Below are 24,004 nucleotides of genomic sequence, written 5' to 3' on the forward strand. Positions count from 1 at the left end.
TGACATTTTCACTAGTAAAGGCACAGTCCTTAGGATCTGCCATAAACACTGTTAGAGGTTTAAATGAGAACTTTACTTAGGATTCCCTGCAACAAAACTATTTCTGTGAAATCCATTGCTCCCTACAAAGGCTATCCACTTTACACTGCCCATAAAACAATTGTTATTTGGGGATGGTGCTTCTGGGCACCTGCACGATGCTTTTGAGTTTGCAAAGCACCTGCCGCCATTTCCATGCCAGCAGATTGTATGCGGGGAAGGAGAAAGGGGTTAGCAGTGCTAGTCAATATGTGGAACCTCCTTCTGTGGATGCCGGGGAAGCTCATGCCAGCTTCTTCCCTTTCAGGAAAGGGGCACTGCAAAACATCTGCCTCCACCACTGCCACCTCCTTGTCATACCAGCCTGAGTGATGGGGGGGGGGTGACTTCAATTTGGCCTGCATTTAAAGGTGAACCTACCTTTCCAAAACAAGACACTAACCAAAATGCAGCAACACGCTGAAATTTGCACTTTTCTGAATTTTACAATGCAGTTCTTCAGCCTGGTAATCTGCACAAAATGCATATACAGTGGTAGCTCTGGTTGAGAACAGGATCCGTTCCAGAGCCCCGTTCGCAACATGAGCAGTACACAACCCGCGTCTGCGCTTCTGCACATGCGCGGGTCGCGATTCGGCTCTTCTGAGCATTTGTGAACCGCCGAACCCGGAAGTAACCTGTTCCGTTACTTCCGGGTTCGGCGCATTCGTAACCCGTGTTGTACGCAACCCGCAGCATTCGTATCCAGAGGTATGACTCTACTGGCATAGGGTGCATAAAAGCAAATATATCTGGAGAAGCAGGATAACAAAATGCATTATATTGCTTTGCAAGATTGTGTACTTTGCAAAGTTGCATATGGAAAAAATGTATATATTAGGAGGAATTTGCACTAAAATGTTGGTGAAGAGTTTTCATTTTATATATATATATATATATATATAAAGGAAACTGATGTGGACATGTGGAGAAATCCACTGAAGATGGGGGAAATGAAATGCTGGCAGGTTTGTTGGCCCTGAGGTGAGCAGGCAGGCATGATCAAAGCTCAGAGGTCAGGGTGAGCAGGCCCTACTTGAAGCCTGCTTCCCCCCACCCTACTTATCAGGAACAGAACAGGAGTGGTCACCATTGTGTGAGACCCCCCCCCCATTCAGTCTCTTACCACATCCCTGGTGTGAGATATTCTTTATTTCCAAGAGGCCTCTGTCCACCATACAGATAAAGGACCATTTCCCCTCTCTCAAGCCAAGGGTAACTTTTGGATACTCCCTTCCCAGCCTCTTCTCAAAGTTGCAATTTGGGGTGAGGAGCCTGTGACCCTTCAGATTGTGCAGCACTCCAGCTTCCATCAACATGGCCGTCAGACCAGAGACAATGAGAGTTGGGAGCCCAGGAACATCTGGTTCCCCCCCCCCTCGCTGAGGCAGTTGATAACTGCTGTACTTCTGCCTCTGGAAATTTGGTTTGTGGGCCAGAAGATGAGAGGTGGGGCCGAGACGTGATCTGTCATATGACCTTAATAAGTGGGCAAGTGATCACAATTCAACTGATACAGCTCACTAGGCCAATCTCTCTCTCTCCCCCCCCCCCCGCCGGTTCTTAATGGGATTAAGAACCTGTGCTGCATGCGATTGGGATTTAAATTGCATCAGGAAGTGCTTTTGGAAAGCTGCCTTCGATTGGAGGAGGGCTAATGCTATTAATCCACTGACGTGTGGGCTTCCCCTTCCCCATTCCTTTAAGTGCCGAATCCCGGGGAAGGATGAAACTTCTGGCTCTGGGAAACAATTCCAGATGCAGCTGAATATAGAGCAATGCTTTAAATATCATCCCTTTTATAAAATGTCTCTTTGCTCCTTTCCTCGAGCTGCACTTTTCTCCTACGTAGTAGTGGCTGGGAATTTGTTGTGGGCCTTTAGTCAGGATGGAGCGATGGCCACTAAAGCTTTTCGGAAGGAAAAGGCAAATTCATAAAGGACAGGTATTTGAGCAGCAATGCTCTTGGCCAGGATAGCTGAATGGAACCTCCTTGTTCAGGGGGAGTCTACCTGTGAGTGCACTCGTGTGAGCTCTGTCATTTCACCACCCAACGCAGTGCAGTGTTGGCAGGAAGTCCCATGCTCTCCTCATATGCTCATGTAGAACCTGCTTTCTCAGCCTCTGGGCTGTCAATTTTATTCTCCTTCTGTGAGATGTACAGTTGCACAATGTTAAGATTGCCTCTCCGGCTCTTTCCGAGAGCTTAGCTGATGCTCACGTCACTCGCAGGCTTTCTGCTCTGCCTCATTAATATTCCATCCTCCCCGTCCCCATTTGCTTCCAGGGCTGCGTGTTTAGCATCAGCAGCTGCGTTCAGTACACAGGGCCAACCGAGCTGCTGGCATTGACGGATCCCTGATTTACTTGGCCGGCTGTATAATAAAACCCTTTGCTGCGCCAGCGAGGCGGCCTACAAGCCTCCGCATTGGCCACTCAGCCGGCTCACGAATGCAGCAGGTAACAATGGAGAGGCCGGGTCACAGGTGCAGCCAAGCGGCCAGAGGGGGCTCTAATTAGTCCCATTTGTCCCGGACTTAATGTCAACCTCATTAAGAGGCCTTGCAAAGTTAATCAACGTGCCATAAATGGGATTTTTCTTGCTGTTATCGTTGCTGTCTGGCAGCTGGTGTGTGTGTGTACAGTACCCCAAATGCAGCTCCAGTTTCCTCCCTCTATATGGCTCCTAAAGCAGGTGTCATTGGTGTGAGCACTTCAAGTGTGCAGATTTAAGCTCATTTAGCATGTGATTGGCTTTATAATTGAATTTGCTCATACAGGCTCTGGAATTTCAATGCTCTGCTTAGAACAGTGAGCCTAAGTTGGAGAGAGAACTCTCTCTCTCTCTCTCTCTCTCAAATAATAATCATAATAATCTCAGAAATCCCCAATAGAATATGGGGAATCAGAAGATGTGACTGCCATCTGATTGCCATCGAAGCTTGCATGTTGCTTTTTCTGAAAAATAATAATAATAATCTGACGTGGTTTGAGGAGGTTGTTTGTTTGCATGTGGGAATTAGAAAGCATGGGTATCAGTAGTATGAAGATCAGAAAGGGCAGCACTGAATTGGAATCCAGGGTCCTTGCCATGGCAGGAGTTTGATAGCACTCTTTCCAGTGTGAAGCATTTAATTGTAGCCTAATAAGCTCTACTTAGAGTAGACCCACTGAAATCATTATACCTAAGTTAGCCATGCCCGTTATTTTCTGTGGGTCTCCTCTGAGTAACACAAGCATTTAATACAGCCCATAGTGTTTGTGGGGCCTCAAGTGACCCAACACCACCATGAGGTTGGTTTATATGGTTCAGGGGCTCAAGTTGAGGACTAGTGGCTTGCCCAAAGCAGTCAGGTGCATATTGTGCCACGCTAGGCTCCAACACAGTCTTAAGGCCCATTACCTTTCTTGCTTGGAACACTTGGAAGCCCAGCCCCGGTTACAGGACTTGTCTCCTTGCCCCCACCTCCCTCCCCAGTTTGGAGATGGAGAGGGCAACACTGGGGCTAACCTTAACTTTGTGCTGGGTGTTCCAGGTGAAGCACAGGGCTGGGGACAAAAGCCCACCTCTTGTGGTCTCGGCAACCACAAAATTCTTGTTTGGCACCTGCCAAGGCTGGCCCAAAATTCCGTCTCCTAGAGTAGTTGAAAGAGGGAATATAGGCTCAGTAGTAGAGCATGTGGCTTTGCATGCAGAAGGTTCCAGGTTCAATCCCTGTTGGCATCTCCAGGTGGGGCTGGGAGAAGCAGTAGGATCCTAGATCAAAGTTGGAAGTGAATCATAGAATCGAAGAGTTGGAAGGGACCCTGAGGATCATCTAGTCCAACCCCCTGCAATGCAAGAACCTTATGGGGATCAAACCTGCCGCCTTGGTGTTTTCAGCACCACGCTCTAACCAACTGAGTATTTGAAGAGTAATGCTCATGGTCTGAGTCAATATAAGGCAGAATATACTCAGAAAGGGATACTCAGAAGAAGATGCTTAGAAGAAAGACTTTCGTCAGGGAAGGGCCATAGCTCAGTAGTAGAGCCTGTGGCTTTGCATGCCGAAGGTCCCAGGTTCAATCCCCAGCATCTCTAGCTAATTCTGGGAGAGATTTCTGGACTGAGACCCTGGAGAGCTGCTGCCAGTCAGTGTAAACAATATTGAGTTAGATGGGCCCAATTGTCCAGTTCAGTATGCGGCAGCTTCTTCTGTTCTTCCCTGTCTCTGGGGGCCCCTTCATAGGCTGCTCCTCTCTGCAGCAGAAGGAATACAAGGTGTGCATGTTGTTAGTACGCATCGGGTTGCTGCATTTTAAAAAGAAAAGATTAACAATATTGGGGGCGGGGTTTGCTGTAATTGAGGCAACGAGGGTCCTAATTGAGGAAAAAGGGGGTGGGGTGATGCCCAAGGAGGGGAGGGCAGAGGGCAGCAGGATGAGGGAGGAGAGAAAAGGAAGAGAGTAAAATATCATTGTAAAGAGGAAGTGGAGGCGGCAGCCTGCAAGTCTATAACAAGAAGGACAATTTATGCTCAGGCACGAGTTTGGTTTGACATGGGGATAATGAAAAAGCGTAGGTCATTGTGGATGACTTAAGCCTTCAGCAGCTGAGGAAAATGTATGAAATGCGAGCGGCATTACACGCTTGGCGGCTCTGCACATCTGCAACGGGACAAGTGAAATACAGTGGGGCCATTCTTTACCATAAACTTGTGGTCGTCGGATCCGCCAAGCCCAGAGAAGATTGTAATTACACTGACAAGACAAATCAGCGATATTTAAATATTCATGAACAAAGTCTTGGGCGATCAATCTATCTTTATTGTCCTTCCGTTCGGCTTCTGTAATAAATATATTTTTTATAAAAAAACTGAAAAGGGAAAAAAGCTAAAAGGAGCTGGAATCCCTTCACCTTTTTTCCCTCCTTGCCTTAAGAAGCAATACTGGGGAAAGGGGGGCAGGTGCTGGAGGTGAAGGGGAGGGGGAGGGGGCAATAGATTGGTGAAGCTGGTGGCAAAAATCTAGAGATTTTTAGTGCTTGGTGTCCTAAAAGGCAAATGATATGGGGCATGATCCAGTGGGAATTTTGGCCCCACAAGCCCCAGTGACACAAAGGGATGGTGTGCAAGGGGAACTAGTTCCCTTGTGCCACCCCCCACCCCCTTGTATCACTGGGCATCTGTAGCCAAACTTACCAGTGAACCATGCCCAATGTATTCCTGTGGTGCCTAATTTGCAAGTGATTTCTTAGGCAGTGAGCTTTCCCCAGCAGAAGAGACTTGCCTCAAAACAGACCAATTGTTCTCCAAAGTCTACTCTCTACACACACACACACACACACACACACACACACACACACACACAGTTCATGTGGGCTCTGGATTGTTGACCAATTGACCAAGATAGGAAGAGACCGACAAGCAAAAGGACATTGTCTAAGCATGCCTTGACTGTTTCTTCAGAGAGTGTCTGTCTTTTCTTTCCAATTCATATGTGAATCGCACCAACCCACCCCTCAGTTCCTGTGCCCCAAACCAGAAGTGTCAGGAACACACATGTTTTCTTAATTGTATGCCCTCTTTCGTCATGGCCTATGGTTATAGACAATTAAAAGTCTGTTTGATTGGAACTGTATGTACATTGATAAGTACTCACTTAATTGTGGGTTAACCCACTTGATTGGCCCAGAGCACAGTGGCACATTGGAAGCAGATGGCATGAGTGAGTGTTCTTCCAAAATAGGGGCCCTCAGAGAGAGAGAGAGAGAGAGAGAGAGAGAGAGAGAGAGAGAGAGAGAGAGAGAGAGAGAGAGAGAGAGAGAAGAAAGGGAACCAGCTTCTAAAAAATACTGGGTAAGGCAAAATCTGCGTGGGGAGTTGCCATCCTGGGTGAAAACCTTTCATGAGCATCAGCCTAGGGATCCATTAGCCCATGGGATGGATAACAAGTTTTGTGCCTGCAAAATGCTGGACCACAATTCCTATCAGCCAGCATGGCCAGGGATTATGAGAGTTGTAGTCCAACAACATCTGGAGAGAGCCACATTGGCTACCTGTGCATTAAACAGAGTCGTGTCACAAAGACCCAACCTCTTGATCAAGTTGCTGGCTCTGTCATTTCATAGATGGGGCCCTATTGCTGAGTGGGACTAGGACTTTTTCAGGGGATCAGCAGGAAGCTGTGGCAAATCAGGTGGAAACAGGGTTGAACTCCAGATTCCCAGATCCTGGCAGATCTGTTGGGGGTAAATTCCATTTTAAAAATCAATAAATGCTCTAGGGAATAATGATGTTTGAAATTGACATGTACAGGAGAGCAAATTTGTAGCGTCCCAAGTGCATCCAGGGGAAGGGGGGTGTTTCACCACAAGATTATACTCTTTGGAAAGGACTCCCTCGGGAGGTTGTGGACTCTCCTTCCTAGGAGGTTTTTAAGAAGACATTGGATGGCCATCTGTCATAGGTGCCTTAGTTGATATTCCTGCATTGCAGGGAGTTGGACTAGATCAGGCACCCCCAAACTGCGGCCCTCCAGATGTTTTGGCCTACAACTCCCATGATCCCTAGCTAGCAGGACCAGTGGTCAGGGAAGATGGGAATTGTAGTCCAAAACATCTGGAGGGCCGAAGTTTGGGGATGCCTGGATTAGATCAGTGTTTCCTAAATTTGAGTCTCCAGCTGTTTTTGGACTACAGTTCCCATAATCCCTGACCACTGGTCTTGCCTAGCTAAGGATGATGGGAGTTGTAGTCCAAAAACAGCTGGAGAGCCAAGTTTAGGAAACACTGGACTAGATGACCCTTAGGGTCCCTTCTAACTCTACAATTCTATGATTCTTCCACTTGAGTGTCAGTTAGGTCTGTTAGATCACCTGCACCAACCTGGTGTCCTCCAGAAGTTTTGAACTACAGCTCCCAAACTGGCTGGCGGCTGGTGGGAATTGTGGTCCAAAACATCTGGAGGGCACGAGGTTAGAGAAGGCTCTGCCCAGACCATCAGTACCTGCACCCACACACACACACACACACACACACACCATGTCCTCTTTTTGCACAATGACCATCACATCACCATCTTGGGCTTCTTTAATGACTCACAGTTGTCCTTCATCCCAATGATTTGTGTAGTTGGTTTCCCCCATCTTGGTGCCGAGCAAACTATGGCTCCTTTGAGAAGGACTGCCTGGTATGAGTTTTCATGCAGATGTTCCTAAACCGCTTCCTGGCAAGAAACAGAGAATTGTTGTAGAGGAACAGAACATGCCTCTTCCATTACCTTCCTTGGTCTCATTCTTGTTAGCAGCATGCTGGGGTGGGGGTGACCTCTCCCTAATGGGGTCCCTTCCTCTCTCCAGCACAGCAGCCCTCTCCATCAGCTGCGCCTCGCTCTACTAAGCGCTCCTAGCCCCTTTTTTGGATTTGCTTCTCAGGCTGGGAAGTTGCATGCCTTGTTAGCACCTGCCTCTCCTGAGCCAGGATCTCAAACCTCCCAAGGGCACCAAATCCAAAGTCAAGAAAGGCTGTGACCAGATACAGCAGCCTCAGCCCCTCAGCTGAGAAGCTGCTAATTCCCACAAAGGATGGCCGACAGAAAGAGCAAAGGAGCCATTGCACAGCTGCCATTTTGAAATGCCTATTGAGGCACGCAGATTTCCACCCATTCAGAATCTTCTTTCATCTCACCCCCATGTACGCGCCATTCAACCTACTGTGACCCCTAACCCTGGCCCAGAGCCAGGACTCTGACACAGAGGAGAGATCAGCGGAATCTGGAAGGCCACCCATGGAGGAACGGTTGCTCTAAGCTGGATCCTGTCATCAAGAAGCTCCCTGAGTCAGATCCCTGCTCTGCCACAACCTTTGAATGTTGGACAAGTATCTGAAGAGGGTGCTGGCTGTAAGCCTGTAGACTTTTCCATGTGATGTGGGGGGGGGCAGTTGGTCAAGACTCCTGATCATACGGATGAGACTATACAAGTGTAGCCACCTCTCCCTTCCATAGCTGCCAAGTTTTCCCTTTTCTCGCGAGGAAGCCTATTCAGCATAATGGGAAATCCCTTTAAAAAAGGGATAACTTGGCAGCTATGCTCCCTTCAGACCTAATTGCCTAATTTATGGATGCCAAGAGTGGAGTTGGAGTCTTGCTCCCCTTCCACACAGTTTGCACCTGAACAAGGCTCCTGAAGGAGCCAGTGTGGTGTAGTGGTTAAGAGTGATAGACTCGTAATCTGGTGAACCGGGTTCGTGACTCCACTCCTCCACATGCAGCTGCTGGGTGACCTTGGGCTAGTCACACTTCTCTGAGGTCTCTCAGCCCCACTCACCTCACAGAGTGTTTGTTGTGGGGGAGGAAGGGAAAGGAGAATGTTAGCTGCTTTGAGACTCCTCAGGGTAGTGATAAAGCAGTATATCAAATCCAAACTACTCCCCCTCCTCCTCCTCCCCCCCTCCTCCTCCCCCCTCCTCCTCTTTTTTAATAATATTTTTTATTTGGTTTTATGTATTTAAGTTTACAATCATACCACAACACATCCAAAGTTACAAGATTCTCCCAAATCTCTTGGCTTCCTACCTTCCCCTCCCTGGGTTCTGTTATTAAACCTTTCCTACTGCAACTTTGTTTAAATAATCCAAGTTTTTTATAACTTCATTGTATCCATCGTTCTTGCTACATTACAAGTGTAACTGCAGGCCTGATAATGTTTTCAACTGCTTACAGTGACCTTTAAGGTGAATTGTAATATTTTCCCCATTCCTTATTAAAAGGTTGGTCTTCCTGGTTCCTGAGTTTTCCGGTCAGTTTTGCCATTTCGGCATAGTCCAACAGCTTCATTTGCCATTTTTCTCTGGCAGGGACTTTATCTTCTTTCCATGAAGGAGGCTCTTCTTGACAGAGCAAGAGGTCTGCTTGGTGCTATCCAAGGTGCTGGAACTCCAGCTCAACACTACCTGCTGGACTAAGCCATCCTTAAATGTCTCTTGTATGCTATGGGCTGTAGCTGGGGTCAGGGCAAGGAATGACCCCTGGGCCCCCTTTTGTTTCTATTGACTTATATCCAGCTTGTGCCTTCCCCCACTGACAGTCCCCATCTGGTTGTAGGTGACCACCCATACGAGTGCGAGTTTTGTGGCAGCTGCTTCCGGGACGAGAGCACTCTGAAGGGCCACAAGCGCATCCACACTGGAGAGAAGCCCTACGAATGCAACGGCTGTGGCAAGAAGTTCAGCCTCAAGCATCAGCTGGAGACCCACTACAGGGTCCACACAGGTAAGGAAAGGGATTCAGCCGTGGATCTCAGGCTTTCCATGCAGAAGATGCCAGTTCACTGCTCGGCATCTCAGGAGCTCAGGCAGCAGCAGAGCTAGAAAAGAATGTGGAGGGTGGCTGTCAGAGCAGGAAATACTGAGAGAGTAGGAGCAAGAATATGGCAGCTCCATATACAGTATGCATGGATAGTCCTGTTGCTCAGCTGTAGGGCACGTGCATTGCAAGGAAGTCCTTGGCTCAATCCCTGGCATCTCCAATGCAAAGAATTTATATCTAACAGAATTACTGCCAGATGCAACAGATAGCACTGAGCTAGGTGGATCAGTAGAAGTACTGACCTAGATGGACCAATATAACGCTCAAAATCCACACTCTCATTGGGCTCTGCAACCGTTTCCTAATATCACCCTGCTAGCCCTTGTAAGCTATATTTAGCAAACCACTTAGAAGCCAATTTAGGCATTGAGCAGTCAGTAGTAGTAGTAATAATAATAATAATAATACAGAAAAGCCCCAGATATATAGGAGATGGCATTATACTGGGGATGGGGGTGATGAAGAGTGACTGGTAACCCCTGGCTCAAAAGCAGACTCCTTAGAGAGGAGCTCAGTCTGTTCTCCCTCCATTTGCACTGAACAGGATAGGGAAAGCAGCAGAGTGAAAGTGAACTATTGTCATTCAAAAAAGTGAGATGCATGCACAATGCTGGCTCCCTCGCTTTTCTTGATCTGTGATTTCTGAATGGCATCCCTTGGATTCCTTTGGAAGTTGAGCAGGTGTCCTCAAGGAGAGGGTTCAAGCTTCCTGGAAAGGCAGCTCATCCATGCCACATCTAAATCCCCACCCCCACCCCAGAATTTCACAGGGAACAGAAGCGATGTGTCACACACCCTCCCCCTGTAAGGCCTCACACATGCTCAAGATGAGCTGAGACACGGGCCCTTGGCTCCAGAACCTTTGCAACTCACACGTGCTCCATAAGAGACATTCAGGGGTGCCATCAATTGGTACGGAAGGGGGGTGAAGAAATGAAGCTGAAAATGACATCTATGCAATCATTTGTGATAGCTCAGTGATAGAACATCTGCTTTGCATGCAGAAGGTCCCTTGCATCTCCAATTAGGGCTGGGAAAGACTCTTCTGAAACCCTACAGAGCCACTGTCCATCAGAGTAGACTGAGCGAGATGGACCAATGGTCTGATTCAATATGACAGATTCCTATATTCCTATTTCTGCCTTCATGGTTGGAGCAGAAGGCAGCCCTCTATATAGGCAGCCCTGAGGACAATTTCCCTTATTTCACATGCCACTTCCCCATGCTTTTGCTGCCGAACGTGGGATTCCCCACTTTTTTGAGTACAAGACAGAAGAATTCTTGTGTACTGTGGAACCCAGATCTCTCACTGCCAACTAGTGAATTGCTGAGTGCATCAGCAGCCCACAACTATTATAAATAGCAGGTCAATATTTAGATCACTTTTGCTGTTCATTACTTCATTATTCGCTCTGTCTGTGCACAGAGCAGGTATCAATATTGAGAAGACTGAGGCAGTTAATTACTGCGTCAAAAGGAGCCCCCTTTGGCTTTCGATCGGGGCTGCCGTGGACAGTATCGAAACATATCTCTCTGGGAAAAACCGAGTAACTCTGCTGTAAAGGTGATGGTCATCTGCATGGTAACCAGGAGGATCTCTGCTGCCTTTTTAAAAAGCTTCCAGTGCTTATAGCAATTCTGAAATCTCAAAAGTCTGGGCATAGCTCTTTCCCATGACTTGCAAAGAATGAATTATGCAACAACAACAACAAAATAGCTCAGATTTTATTTGACCAGGCTGAGGAATTCAGCCTTGCTTTCTGCAGAATCATTAGGCTCCCGTGGCACAAAATGTTGGATTGAAGTACACTTTAAGTACTTTAAGACTACAACATGAGAGAGACTAGGGTTCAAATCCCCCCCCACCCATGAAACTCAGTGGGTGATGTTGAACCAGTCACTCACTCTCAACCCAGCCTACCTCACAGGGCTGTTCTGAGGATAAAATGGTAGGGAGGAAAACTATGCACCCCAACTTGAGCTCCTTGGAGGAAAGGTGGAATACAAATGTAATTAATTAAGTAAATGAATAAATACATAAATACTGATCTTTTTAATGGTAATTTGGGGGTTTTGTAGGGTCCTTTCTTTCATTCAATTCAAAAATACATCTCTTGGATATCTGCACCCTGCAGCCTCCCTAGGTGTCCATGTTTCATCAAAGCCCAGTGTAAACCTCCTCCCTTGGGTTTTTTTTTCAGATCAGGAAGCATGGAGGCTGCAGAGCACTGGAGAAATTTTTTTTCTGGGAATCAAAAACACACCACCCTTGGCCACCCTGTTTGAAACCCACCAAAAACCCCAAGGAATTCTCAAGAGTCTTGAGGATAGGGCGTAACAATGGAAACCTCTTTCACAGGGGATCAAAACCCCTTGAGAAACAGAAGGGTTGATTTTTGGCCTAGTCGCTACCCAGAGATGTCATTTTTCCCAAACCGGTGACTCTTCCCTTGCCCCCCACCTTGGTTCTCTCCTTGCAGGTGAGAAGCCCTTTGAGTGCAAGCTCTGCCACCAGCGGTCCCGAGACTACTCTGCCATGATCAAGCACCTCAGGACCCACAACGGAGCCTCCCCGTATCAGTGCACGATCTGCCTGGAGTACTGCCCGAGTCTTTCTGCCATGCAGAAGCACATGAAAGGCCACAAGCCGGAAGATATCCCCACCGACTGGAGGATAGAGAAGACCTATCTGTACCTTTGCTATGTCTAACAGGACAAGAGGAGGGATGGAGGGATGAAGCTGGGAAGGACTGGGCAAAAACCAACCACCCCCCTAAGTGGTCTCTGGCCTCCCTTCTCTCCCTTTCCCTTCTTCTTTTTTTCTCTCCCCAATCCCACCCCACCCAGTTCTGTTTCTGTCCTTCCTAGCTCATGAGGGTCCTTGTTGCAATCGCAGCGGGAGTAAGAGAAGGAGGAGTGAAACTCTTTGGAGTTCCCTGGCCAAAACCCACAAGAGGCTAACAACAACAACAACAAAAAGCCCACCCCTCTCTCAGCCCAGCCCTAGCCATGTCTTCAGTTGCCTCATGTGTGTCTCTGTCTCTCCATGCACATAAAGGGCCTAAAGGTTGCAGCCTCTTCTACTCCTTAGTTGGGCGGTTGCATTTCACCGAGGCCTCATTCATGTTGTAAACTGAAACCAAGTCCTCACTCCTGCGTTGCCGTCCTGATTTTCCCCAAGGAACCCTGGGAACTGCAGTCTTATGAGACCTTTGAGGATTCTCTGTTAGGTATATTGTGACCTCATTTAGATGCAGATCCCTAGCACCCCACAATCCTTGGGGAGAAGGACACCAGTCAGGACAGGCTTCAGTTTACAGTGTCAACATTCCCTAGAAGCTGCTCTTCACCTGCTTTCCCCATCCCATCCCTTTGGCAGGTGACTCGACCTCCCGGTCCATTCTCTTTGGATTAGGAGTGTTGCCAGAGGTTGAGGGGGCACCAATGAAGTGGTGTGGGATTGGAGAGGTGTGCCACAGAAGGTGCGGGGGGGGGGTGAAAGCTTCAGATGGTTTGTGGAGCATTGTGCTCTGCTTTCCTCAGTCTTGAGGGCCTTGCAGGGCAGAAGGGGTGGGAGTGCTGAGTGTTTGTGTCTGGCCGTACCCAAGGGGGAGGGTAGGACTGTTCTTACTTTGCTCTTCAGAGTGGGGAGTGGGGAGTGGAGAGGGCAAGGGAAGTCCTGAGGTGCCTGCATATCACATTGTCACTATTTCCCCTATAGACACCCCTCCCTGTGCTTCCATTTTGGGCCTATCGTTTGCATCATGGCTGTGCTCCTGAGGCAAAATCCAGATTTTCCCACAGAGCATGACTAAGGTCAAGTTGAGTTTACAAGAGCACACAACTCACCTGTAGACCATCCCTTCTAGGTCACAATGCTTTCTCCTGACCAAAGACCATTCTATGCATTCTTTTAAATTTAATTTAATGTTTTCTTTTGAGTGGGAGTGGGAGAGGGGTTCGGGTGAGAGAAACCAGTTAGGAACAGCATAATTTTGCACATTTCTTAATATGAGTGATCAGCCTTCTCGGAGGAGCCTTTCAGAAGAGGCTGGTGGGAGACGCAATGGCTTCCAGGAACAAGCACTCTGATCTGATGACCCTGGGATTTAGGAGAGGGGTCTGTTGTACACAGAATTTCCCCATTTACTTCCGTGAAGGGGCAAGGTCCATGCACACATTCTTTTGTGAACATGGGACCAGCCCCATCATTGAACTAAAAGATGAGGCTGACATTTGCATTATTGGTGGGCACGAGGAAGCCTAGGGCCTTAGTAGCTATCCAGCCATAATACCAATTCTTAGCAATGGGGCACTCTGCATTTGCAGAGTCTTACCTTCCATAGCCAATAATAGTGCCCAGTTGCCATGCCTAGTTTACTGAATTGGGATTGCAATTTCCTGCAGTGTCCAAGGGGACTTCATGGGCTCATGTGCATGAGTCGCCCCTCTTAGGGCTGAATGGGCATCAAAGGCACATGCTTCCCCCAACCCACCATTGCCAGCCTTCATACTATCTGCACAAAAGTTGGGGAGGAACTGCTGGCCCAGCGAGGCAAGTGCAGTCTGCCTAGAGCAACCACGGAGGCACTTTGCATTCTTACTACAGTAGGTCAACAGAGAGATAACCCATCCTCCGTGGCATAGCGTGGAGGGGCAGGGGGCCGTGGCCACAGGTGCAAATTTCTGAGGGGGTGCAACAAGGTTCCCCCACAACAGGCTCCTTCATAAAAGCTGGAGCTGCAGGGAGACAATCCATTCCCAGGTCCTTTGGGGCTGGGGCAGTGCCGGGGCCTTCTTCACCTCTTGGCCAGCAAAGGGATGCCCAGGAGTGTCCCACCCCTGGGCCAACCAAGAGGGAAAGAGTGGAGGTCAGTGATGCCACCCATCGAGGAGGGAGGGAGGAAGAGAAAGGCACGAAAGCACTGACGGAGCCACATGTATGGTCCACAACGCCTTGCTGCAAGGGAGAGTGAGGAGACACAGTTTCGTGTTTCTCTGCCTTATCCCTGCTCCCAGGTTGGAGCTAGTTTGCAAGGAGAGACTCCCTTGATTAGATGCTGGACGGTAAAGGGACTGATCGCTGTCCAGTCCACTGGGGAAATGCAACACTTGCTTATCCTGCCCTGGGCACCGGCAACCCATGCTACACCCTTGCCTATCCTGGTAGGTCAGGCCAAAGGGTGAAAAGCACAGATTGAGCCTCTATCTCTTGTGGAATTTGGGAGGGAAATGTTGACTGTAAGCAGTGTGTGTGTGTGGTAGGGTTCAACCCCCCCCTTCCTGAAACCCCCCAGTGAGGACTTTGCTTGGAGTTACATTAGCTGCGGTGGGCCAGCTAGTTGTTGTCCATGGGAAGGACCTGTCCTATGAGTTGCCTGCCACCTTCTTAGAGCAGGGAGCAGGGAGCCTACAGCTTTCCAGATGTTGCTGGACTACAGCTCCCAGCAGCCAGCATGGCCAACTGCAAAGGATGATGGATATTGTAGTTCAGCAATATCTGAAAGCTTGTCTTGGGGTGCTGCGCCCCTCCCTCTTTTTCCGACTTCCTTAGTTCTCCTGCATCTCATACTTCCTGCTACAATCCGGGCAGCGATCTTGAATTCTTCCTTGTCCCTCTTGACAAGGTGCCCTAAGTACAAGTGAGGCCCACTTCCTCCTTCTGTCCACCCCCCCACCCAGGCGATAGCTTTTGAAACATGCCCGCCCCCACCCACCCTCCAATTCTCCTGCCCAATCCTCTGTCTCTGAAGGAGTCGAATGGGAAAGGGTTGTTGTTTTTGCTTTCCTTTGTCTTTGCTTTCTTAATTTTATGTTACGTTTAATGATTTCTGCATTTAGCACATTGTACTTGAAATTACCTCAGTTTCTTGTGACCTCATGAGCTTGTTTGCATTGGCTTTTTTTGCGGGGGAGGGGGGAGAGAAGTGTTTTAGGTTGATTGCTGAAAGGTCTGCATCACGGCGCCTGCAGAGAGAGCATTTGCGTGATGCGCCAAAGTGCCACAGCACAGCCACAAAAGCGCCGTGGCAGTTGGTTCCCACGTCAGCCTTATTTTTATTTTATCATGTATTATTATTACCAAAATTGGTGTTTTGTTTTAATGGCCCACCTGATGGAAAGCGGGTCGTATTATCTTGAAAGCTACCTCTTTTAAATTGGGGAGGGGGGGGGTTGGTGAGAGGGTTTTTTTTTCGCAGTAACGGAAGCACATTTTTGCAATATTTGTGGTTTTTTTGTTAAGTTCTTTTCTTTTCTTTTCGCTTTGTGATGTTCATTTCAATTTTCATCTCATGCTTTATATTTTGCCAGTGTAAATTTTATTCTGTAATTTAGCTTCATTTTATATATGGGGGAAAGAAAGTTTTTGGGGAGCCTTGCATAGATGGAAGAAAAGGGAATTTTAACGGAGTGTCTCAGTACTGCTGTCCACTAAACACCCCCCCGCCCCGCCCCTCTGATCTTGTCTCAACTGTTGGTTAAATACTGAAGGCCTTAAACTGGGTTGGGGGGAGGGAAGGAGGGAGGGAGGGGGAGTAATAAGAGGAGAGAGAATATGTGTCATTGTAACACTCGAGAGAGTTTTGACAGTTTAGTGAAAAAGTTAGCGATTTGGTAAAGGAAGAAAAACAAACAGTTAAACTTGAATATGTGAATAGCTAAGTAGAGTTTTGTTTATAATGTGAAAAAAATGACGTCATTTAAGGCAGACCCTTTAAAGAGAAATATGCAGTAAATGTACCAATGTCACATTTTGCCAGAGATGGCCATAAGGTTGTGTCTATGTGCTCCCAACATTATTGGGCTATTGATGGTGTTGTTGTTGTTTTCTTTATTAAAAAAAAAAGGGGGGGTTGCTCGTTTGAGGAGCCTTTGCCCTTCCGCCCCACCCGCCCACCAAGCTGAAATTGTTGGACTGATGACATTATTTGCAGAGTGTAATATTTTTGTAACATTTGTTAGTCCCTGTGTCAGTTTTAAGCAGAATGATGTTCTCTCTCTGACCCCGCTCCTTTTGTAATGTGAACAGGAATCTGTATGCCTGTGTGTGTGTGTGAGCCCTAGTATTAAATAATAGCAGTATTGTTGTAATCTAGCATCACATAGGATGGTACTAAATCAGGGTGAAATCGCAGCTTCCTAAGCGCACTTTGGGAAATGCATTTAACCTCCTGGTCAACCTCTGTGTGGGCCTTTCTGCGTCCAGAAATGTGGCCTTGAGGTAAGCAGGGAGGCAGGGGCAATACTTGCTGTTTCCGATGGAGGCATCCTTACCGGAAATGCCCGTTTTCACTGCAACTCCCCTTCCCGCTTCTGCAGGAAGATGCCATTTCCCTCTGAATATTTTGGTTGTTTGCAAGGCGTATGCCTCATTATGAATGTCGATGGGAATGTGGGCGAAGTTGTTTTTGATCAGTGAACACAACACAATCCAGAAAATTGCCAGGTTGGGGGGGATGGGGAAGCATGTTGTTGACTTGATCTAAAAGTTAGGATCGCACAAACCAGATCTGAATTTAGAAGGGAAAGGGATCCCCCAACTTCAAAGCACCAGCAGTTTTTGCGAGGTGCTCTGTAGAGTGGCCTGTTCGCTGTGTTCCATTTGCCACGCAAATAACCCCCACTTAAACTGCCATTTTTAGCACACTTTATGGTACTCTGGGTTACAAATGCCTTACACAATTTTCCTTCAAACTTTGCCCACCCGCCATATGGAAATTCACAATTCTGGCTGTCCTGCGTAACACTTTTATTTTTTTGCAAGCATATTGCTTTGGGAATAAACTTTTTTAAAAAAACAGAAAGCATTTTCAGATGCATTGTATACAGTACATACATGTGCGAGTGTGCATTTTCTGCATGTCTGTGTGAGAAAGAAAAAGATAACTTTTTTCCTTTTGTATTGTTTTTGCTGCTTTGTGGCGGAGGGAGCAAGACAGGCACTGATTTAGTATCCTCGACACAACTTTGGGAAGATGGCTTGTTTTATCTTTGTGCCTGGTTAAAAAAAAAAAAGGAAAGGATTTTTTTTTCACATTTAAAAGAGGGGGAAATTGCTGCAATGCCTGCTCAGTTATTTGGTACCCTGGGGAAATGGACTTTGTTGCAAAGGGGATGTCGTGGTATGCTCTAATGTCCTTTATTTGAGTTTTTTTTTTCTCATATGCCCCTTTCCCCCCGCTTCCAAGCTCCCGGCTTCCTGTAGGTTTCAGCGCTTAAAAAAACCCTGAAGTTGCTTCTTCTTGTTCCAGAATGCCACCATGGTAAATAATGTGCTCTGTTGTACTAATAGAGGCAACAACTTGTCAGCCACCTTTCCCATTAGCGTTCACTCCAATTGTTCTACAAGTCTTCTGCTACACCCACCCACCAGCCCCTTCTCCCTGAAAGCTTGCTCTTCTGTTGCGGTGTGAGGTTCTCTCGCTCAATCGCCCGCCATCCTGAGCTGTAGGGTGGGGATAGAGAAAGAATCCGAGGGCTCATCCATACTGCCATTCAGTGTGGACAGGAAGCGCATCATGTGTTTCCATTCCTTCTCTCTTGCCCCATATGACGTTCTCCTCCTCCTTCCAACGTTCTCCCCTCCTTCGATCTGGATTTTCCCACACAATGACAGGAGATAGGTATGAGAGAACCTGGACCAAGGGAGAGCCAAGTCTTGGAAGGTAGTGATTTGGAGGAGAACGTCACGTGGGCAATGGATAATTAATGGAGGCAGAGGAAGCTTACCGTCCATATTAAACAAGGGTCTGGATGAGTCTCCCGATCTTGCCTGGGCCTGGAGAACTTCCTCACTCACATTTGCTCCCCCTGCTGCCATGACATCCCTGGGCACCCTAGGGTGCCAATATCTGGGCGTGTGTCTTGGTGTTTGTTTTACATAGTGTTAAAAGTATGCATGATCTTTCGAGGCTAAGAAGCCATGCTATGTCTCCATGACGTTTTATGTTCATAAAATATATATATATATATAAATATATATTATAGCACTGAGGACCAATTGTTGTCCTTCTGGACCAAGCAAATTTAAAGCTTATTATTAATTTTTGTTTGTTTGTTTTCGTTTTGTTTTTTTGCTTGTCTCTTAACGTTGTGACAGCACAAGTGCCAGTTTGATTGCTTCGTATTAAAAAAAAAAGAATAAATAGTGTTTTTAATTGCTGTCCTGGCTCCGTCTACCTCAGCACCTCCTGTTAGCCTAACTTTAGAAGGTGCCCATTTGTTTTTTGTTTTTTTTATTGTTGTTGCTATTGTTATGTTTCGATTTGGGGTTTCCCACCCCCACCCCTTCCTTCATTGTGTATTTTTTTTCCTCTGTACAAAATATTCTTCCATTTGTTCCTTTGCAGTGCTGCTTGTGAGTCTCGTTATGTGTTCCTCTAGAGTCACAGACGCATTTAGCTGAAAGATAACACACACACACACAAACACACACACACACCATAAATCAGATTCCCTCCCCCACCCTGATTAAAAAGTTGTGATGTCCCTCCCCCACCTACTAGTTGCCGCTGTCTGCCTCTGCATCTGTCCTTCTGTGTTGGGTGCAGGTGTGGTCCTTTGTAAAATCTTCAGTGTTTCTGGCGAGGAAAAAAAATTAAGAAAAGGTTTAAAAAAAATTAAAGAATTTACTGCTGCAGGTTTTTTTCTCTCTCCATTTGTCACTAAGTGAAGTTTGTGCCTTCTATAGCAAAGAGAATATTTTTTACATCCTACTAACAGTAGATTTTTTTGTAGTGGACATTTTTTGTATTTTTATTTATAAGTCTCATAAGGAAAATAGCAATGTTCAGTTGTATACCTTGAATCTGCAGTTAGGAAAAAAAAAACCAATAAAGTTAATTCAGTCGTTGATACCTGTTGCCTCAGTGTTTCCTTTGGCTCCCTGCATATTTATTTTTATTTTTTTATTTTTTGTTACTGCTGGGGTGGCAGGATTGGTTACATGTGATGAACTAACTTGCCTCATTCCAAATGTCCTCTCCCACCCCACTGACTCCGGCAATGCCTTCAAATGATAGGATTGTTGAGCTGGAAGGATCCCCCCAGAGTCATCTAGTCCAACCCCCTGCAATCACAACTAAAGCCTCCATGATGGATGGCCATCCCACCTCTGTTTAAAAGCTTCTAATAAAGTCCACCACCCTCCAATGGAGTCCATATGAACCTACCTGGACCCTGAGATCATCTCCCAAGGCCCTCCTTCGTGTGCCTCCTCCTCGAGAGGTCTGGAGGGTGTCAACACAAGAATGGGCCTTCTCTGCAGTGGCTCCCTGTCTATGGAATGCTCTCCCCAGGGAAGTTTGCCTGGCACTTTCATTATACACCTCTAGGCGCCAGGCAAAAACATTTTAACCAGGTCGTTGGTTGATCCAATTTACATCCTATGCTCTTTTAAAATGGGGGGCTGGGGGGGGCTATTGGGTTGTTGTTTTTATTTTTATTAGGTATTTTGTAGGTTTATATCTTGATTTTATTCTGTGAACCACACTGAGACCCTTGGGTATAGGGCGGTATATAAATAATAATAATAATAATAATAATAATAATAATAATAATAATAATAATAATAATAATAATAATTCCACTGTAAAACAGCTCTCACTGTCAAAAGGTTCTTCCTGGTGTTCATTTGGAATCCCATTTCTTGTAATTTGCATCTATTCGTTCTGGTCCTACCCACTGCAGTAGCAGAAAACAAACTTGCTCCATCATCCATGTGACAACCCTTCGGATATTTGAAGATGGCTCTCATACCACCTCTCAGTCTTCACGTCTCCAAGCTGAACATTTCCAACTCCCTCAACTACTCCTCATAATAAGGCTTGGTAGTGGGGCAATGGGGTAAACAGGTGGGTTCGGGTTGGAATGTGCAACATTAAATTGACTCCAAAACACCCTGGTGCATGGATTCCAAAATGGTGGGCCAGGCTTTGTTCACATGGTCCACAGCATGTCCATGTTAAATATACTGAATTTGTTACTGTGTTTTATCCCTTCCTTTGTTTCTTATGTTGTCCTTTATTGTATAGTACAGTTTGACATCTATGGAATGTGAATGGTAATATATTGAAATACAAAGTAAGAAATAAAAGAAGCAATAAAAATACAATTAAACATCGTGCAGCATCTAGCACAGAACATTACGATTGCTACCACAGGTAAAAAAAAAAAGTATCATTCAGTGGTCTGTCATTTTCAATTGGTCTTTAGGAAAGCAAAGTTTGGGAACCACCAAACCTTGGAGCAGAAATGCAATCGTCTCTAGGAATGAGGAGCTCCTGGGTGAGGGATGGGAGCTCCATGCTGCCATGGCTAGTGGAGGGATTATCCACACATACCGGTAAATGTTAATAATCTCCAGTTCCTACAATTGACAGTAATATACATTTTTTAATATTCTGAACAGGCTTCCTTTTTAATTTTTGAAATGCATCCCCTAATATGAGAGAGTGCTTAGACGTTCTCCAAAATGACTTCCCCAATGATGTCATAACAATGGATTAAACGGTTTCCCTCGTGTTAGTACTGCGTTAAAGTCAGCAGAAAAACATCCAGGCCAATAGGGGGAGCCCCTTTTTAGTGCACTCCACCTTGTAAGGTCCCAAAGTGTCCAAAGGAGAGCATCTAGCACCTTTTCACCAATGCTCTTGAAGGCAGAACAAAGTGTTAGCATAACCGCAGAAGACCTGGACCACCAAGCCCCGGTAAGCCTCTGCCGGGTGTCTTCTGCCTCCGGTAGCCAGCTGTAACACGATCCAGGCTCCTTGGAGTCTGGACACGTTATCTGCAGAGTCCATTCCAGCGATCAGCGTGATTTGGAAGCAAGAAAGAAACAGAGAGAAGTCCTTGCATATTTACAAGCGTTTATTATAAAGCATCTCAGAAGATAGACCAAACGTGTCTGTCTCCATCAGCAAAGCAAAAGCAAGAGAACTAACATTACAATAGCACAACAAACGGAAGACTACATCATGTGACACATTCAACATCCTCTCCCAAGCCTGTTCCTGTTGAAGGTGGAACAGAATCTACTATGAAATCCTAACACAAAGACGGTATATGAAAATGGGGGGTCAGCTGATAGGCAAATGGGAAGCCCCTTACAGGTATGTTCTCCAGAGCAGGCAATATGGTCCTGTGCTTTAAGTGTCATCTTTTATTCCTGTATTAAGACACTCATATGCCGCCCGTAGTCAACAGGGCAGTTTACAACATAATAAACAATGTAGATACATAATATCCATAAAATGCAACCGTAATATCCAATAAAATTTGGTCCTCCTCTCTCTGGCTGCTGTCATATCTGTGCTTACTTGGGTCCATGTCCTACTGAACTCAGCTAAGGCTTGTTGTTGTTGTTGTTGTTTAGTCGTTTAGTCATGTCTGACTCTTCGTGACCCCATGGACCAGAGCACGCCAGGCACTCCTGTCTTGCACTGCCTCCCGTAGTTTGGTCAAACTCATGTTGGTAGCTTCAAGAACACTGTCCAACCATCTTGTCCTCTGTCGTCCCCTTCTCCTTGTGCCCTCCATCTTTCCCAACATCAGGGTCTTTTCCAGGGAGTCTTCTCTTCTCATGAGGTGGCCAAAGTATTGGAGCCTAAGCTTCAGGATCTGTCCTTCAATAAGTGAGCAGAATATAGCACACCTTTTGTGAAATCTGAAAGCCACACCCTATCTGGGCTGCCCCTGTAGCTTTCTAAAAACAGTAACTGCTCTGCCCAACCACATGAGCAGTGGACTTATTTCTAAATAAACATGCAAAGGACCCCACGAATATCTGCACAACCCTTCATCGTCCCTCATGTGCCAGAGAACTTCCTTTGCTGTCTCCAGATGTCACTTTCTTTGCAAAATGAATGTCATAAACAAACAGGTCCAAATAGCTAAACAAAGTTCAGGATTCCTGTGGGTTTCCTCTTCTCTTTCTCCACAGCCCCCCGGCCCCCGGGCAAACTTGCATCTCTGTTGTCGGCTCCCTGCTTGAATGACTCTCACCCGAGCTTACTTTAGGGCATCATCTTGAGAACAACATTTAATTGCAGTTTTCTGCTGTTGAACATCAAAAGGTAGGGGCTTAGGCTAAGGAGCAGGGAGGAGGGTCACGTGTCCTTGGCTGTGGGGGGAGAAGACCTGAGTGAATAGAGCCTGAGGCTGAATAGACATTGTGTGGCAGGGGGGCTTTCCCCCCCTTCTGTGCTCTTTGACCCAGATATGATCTAATGGATAGAATGGGGACCCTGACAATGTGAGCCAGGAGAAGCTTTGTGGTGGCTTAAAACCCTATATTTATAGATGGGCTCAGCTGCCCCACAGCTCTGGAGGGGCAACTACTCAGCGACAGAAGGAAAAATGAGCTGGCCAGATCACCCTGTCAAAAAATGAGGAAGACTGTTGAGCTGTGGCCATCTGTAATATAAGGGGCATCCCACAAGATTCCCAGCAAGGAGTTGTCTGGAAAAAGATGAAGTCCAAAGATATGCCTTTTTGTCCAGCTGAAAGAACCACTGGCAATACACCTCCTCTTTCTGTAAACTGCTAATGTTGTAACATGTGGCTTTTATTCTTGGATTGTTTAAAACTTTGTGTGTGATGGTTCCATGCATTTTGCTCATCACTTTGGGCAATTTTGGATTTATTTATTTTTTTAAGCCAACCCATCCAGGAAAAGGAACAGCCTTTTCTCCAAACATGTGATTAGAGGAAGATAGTTCTATTTGGGGTTTATTTGGTGGAAAGCAAAGCAAAGATGAGCCCGAATTACTCCCATGAGAATTTCCCCCTCCCCTTTCAATTTGGCAGAATCATTGCTTTGGAGAGCTGCCCTGGCAAGGACCTCAAGAGCACTTCAAGTTTTCAGCAGGAAGACCTTTCTCCCCCTGCCCATTTGCAGCAAAAATGCTGCTGGCCCCCGGACAGCCCTTTCCCATTTCTTTGAAATAATCTTGGCTGCTTTTCACCCAAGCGGGCACTTCCAAAATCACATCAAAAAGAAAAATCCCTCGGACAACATGGAGTGGCAAGTCTAGATTTGGTGTGCGGTAGTAAGCCAGGCGGTTGACTCCAGTGATGCCCTTGGTGAGGCTGAGGGCTACTGGAGAGGGGGGAGGACCATTGCTCAGTGGCAGTGTGCCCTGCCCGAAACCCTGGAGCATTTCTGCCAGTCAGTGTCAGCAATACTGCGCCAGATGGATCCGTCATCTGACTCAATATAAGTCCGCTTACCTGATATGGTCAGGCAGCATTGCAGCCTTGCCACGGGCCTGGTTAGAGATCCAGCAGCCAGCAGAGGAGGACTGCATGCCTGCCTGTAGATTGGCGTTTGGCTGGCAGGCCTAGGTCTGAAGATTCCCCAACCAGTCAATAAGCCTTGCTTGGGTCTTGTTATGACCAAATAGGTCCATTCAAACCATATCATTCACTACAGTCTGCCCCCTGGGGGATAAATTGAGGCGAGCCCAGCACTCCTCATTTGGCGGAGGTGACGTGAAAACTGCCTCAGGCTCATCATTTCATTAGCAGTGGTCGGAGCATTTCATGGGCAATAAGTGTGCTTCATTTGAATGCTCCCCCCA

At 46.7% G+C, this 24,004-nt stretch overlaps 1 protein-coding gene across 3 annotated transcripts in view; it reads left to right on the plus strand.

Moving 5' to 3' along the window:
* The window catches only part of ZBTB16 (zinc finger and BTB domain containing 16), a 190,216-nt gene extending 170,936 nt beyond the window's left edge, over positions 1–19,280 (plus strand). For all 3 annotated transcript variants that reach the window (XM_035138957.3, XM_035138956.3, XM_035138955.3), the window contains exons 6-7: positions 9,162–9,329; positions 11,906–19,280. In XM_035138957.3, coding sequence (XP_034994848.2) covers positions 9,162–9,329; positions 11,906–12,135 — 398 coding nt within the window. In that variant the 3' untranslated portion in view covers positions 12,136–19,280. The remainder of the gene's footprint in view (positions 1–9,161; positions 9,330–11,905) is intronic.
* The last annotated feature ends 4,724 nt before the right edge of the window (positions 19,281–24,004 follow it).

Source organism: Zootoca vivipara, chromosome 14, assembly GCF_965207765.1.
Source record: "Zootoca vivipara chromosome 14, rZooViv2.hap1.1, whole genome shotgun sequence".
Taxonomy (NCBI): domain Eukaryota; kingdom Metazoa; phylum Chordata; class Lepidosauria; order Squamata; family Lacertidae; genus Zootoca; species Zootoca vivipara.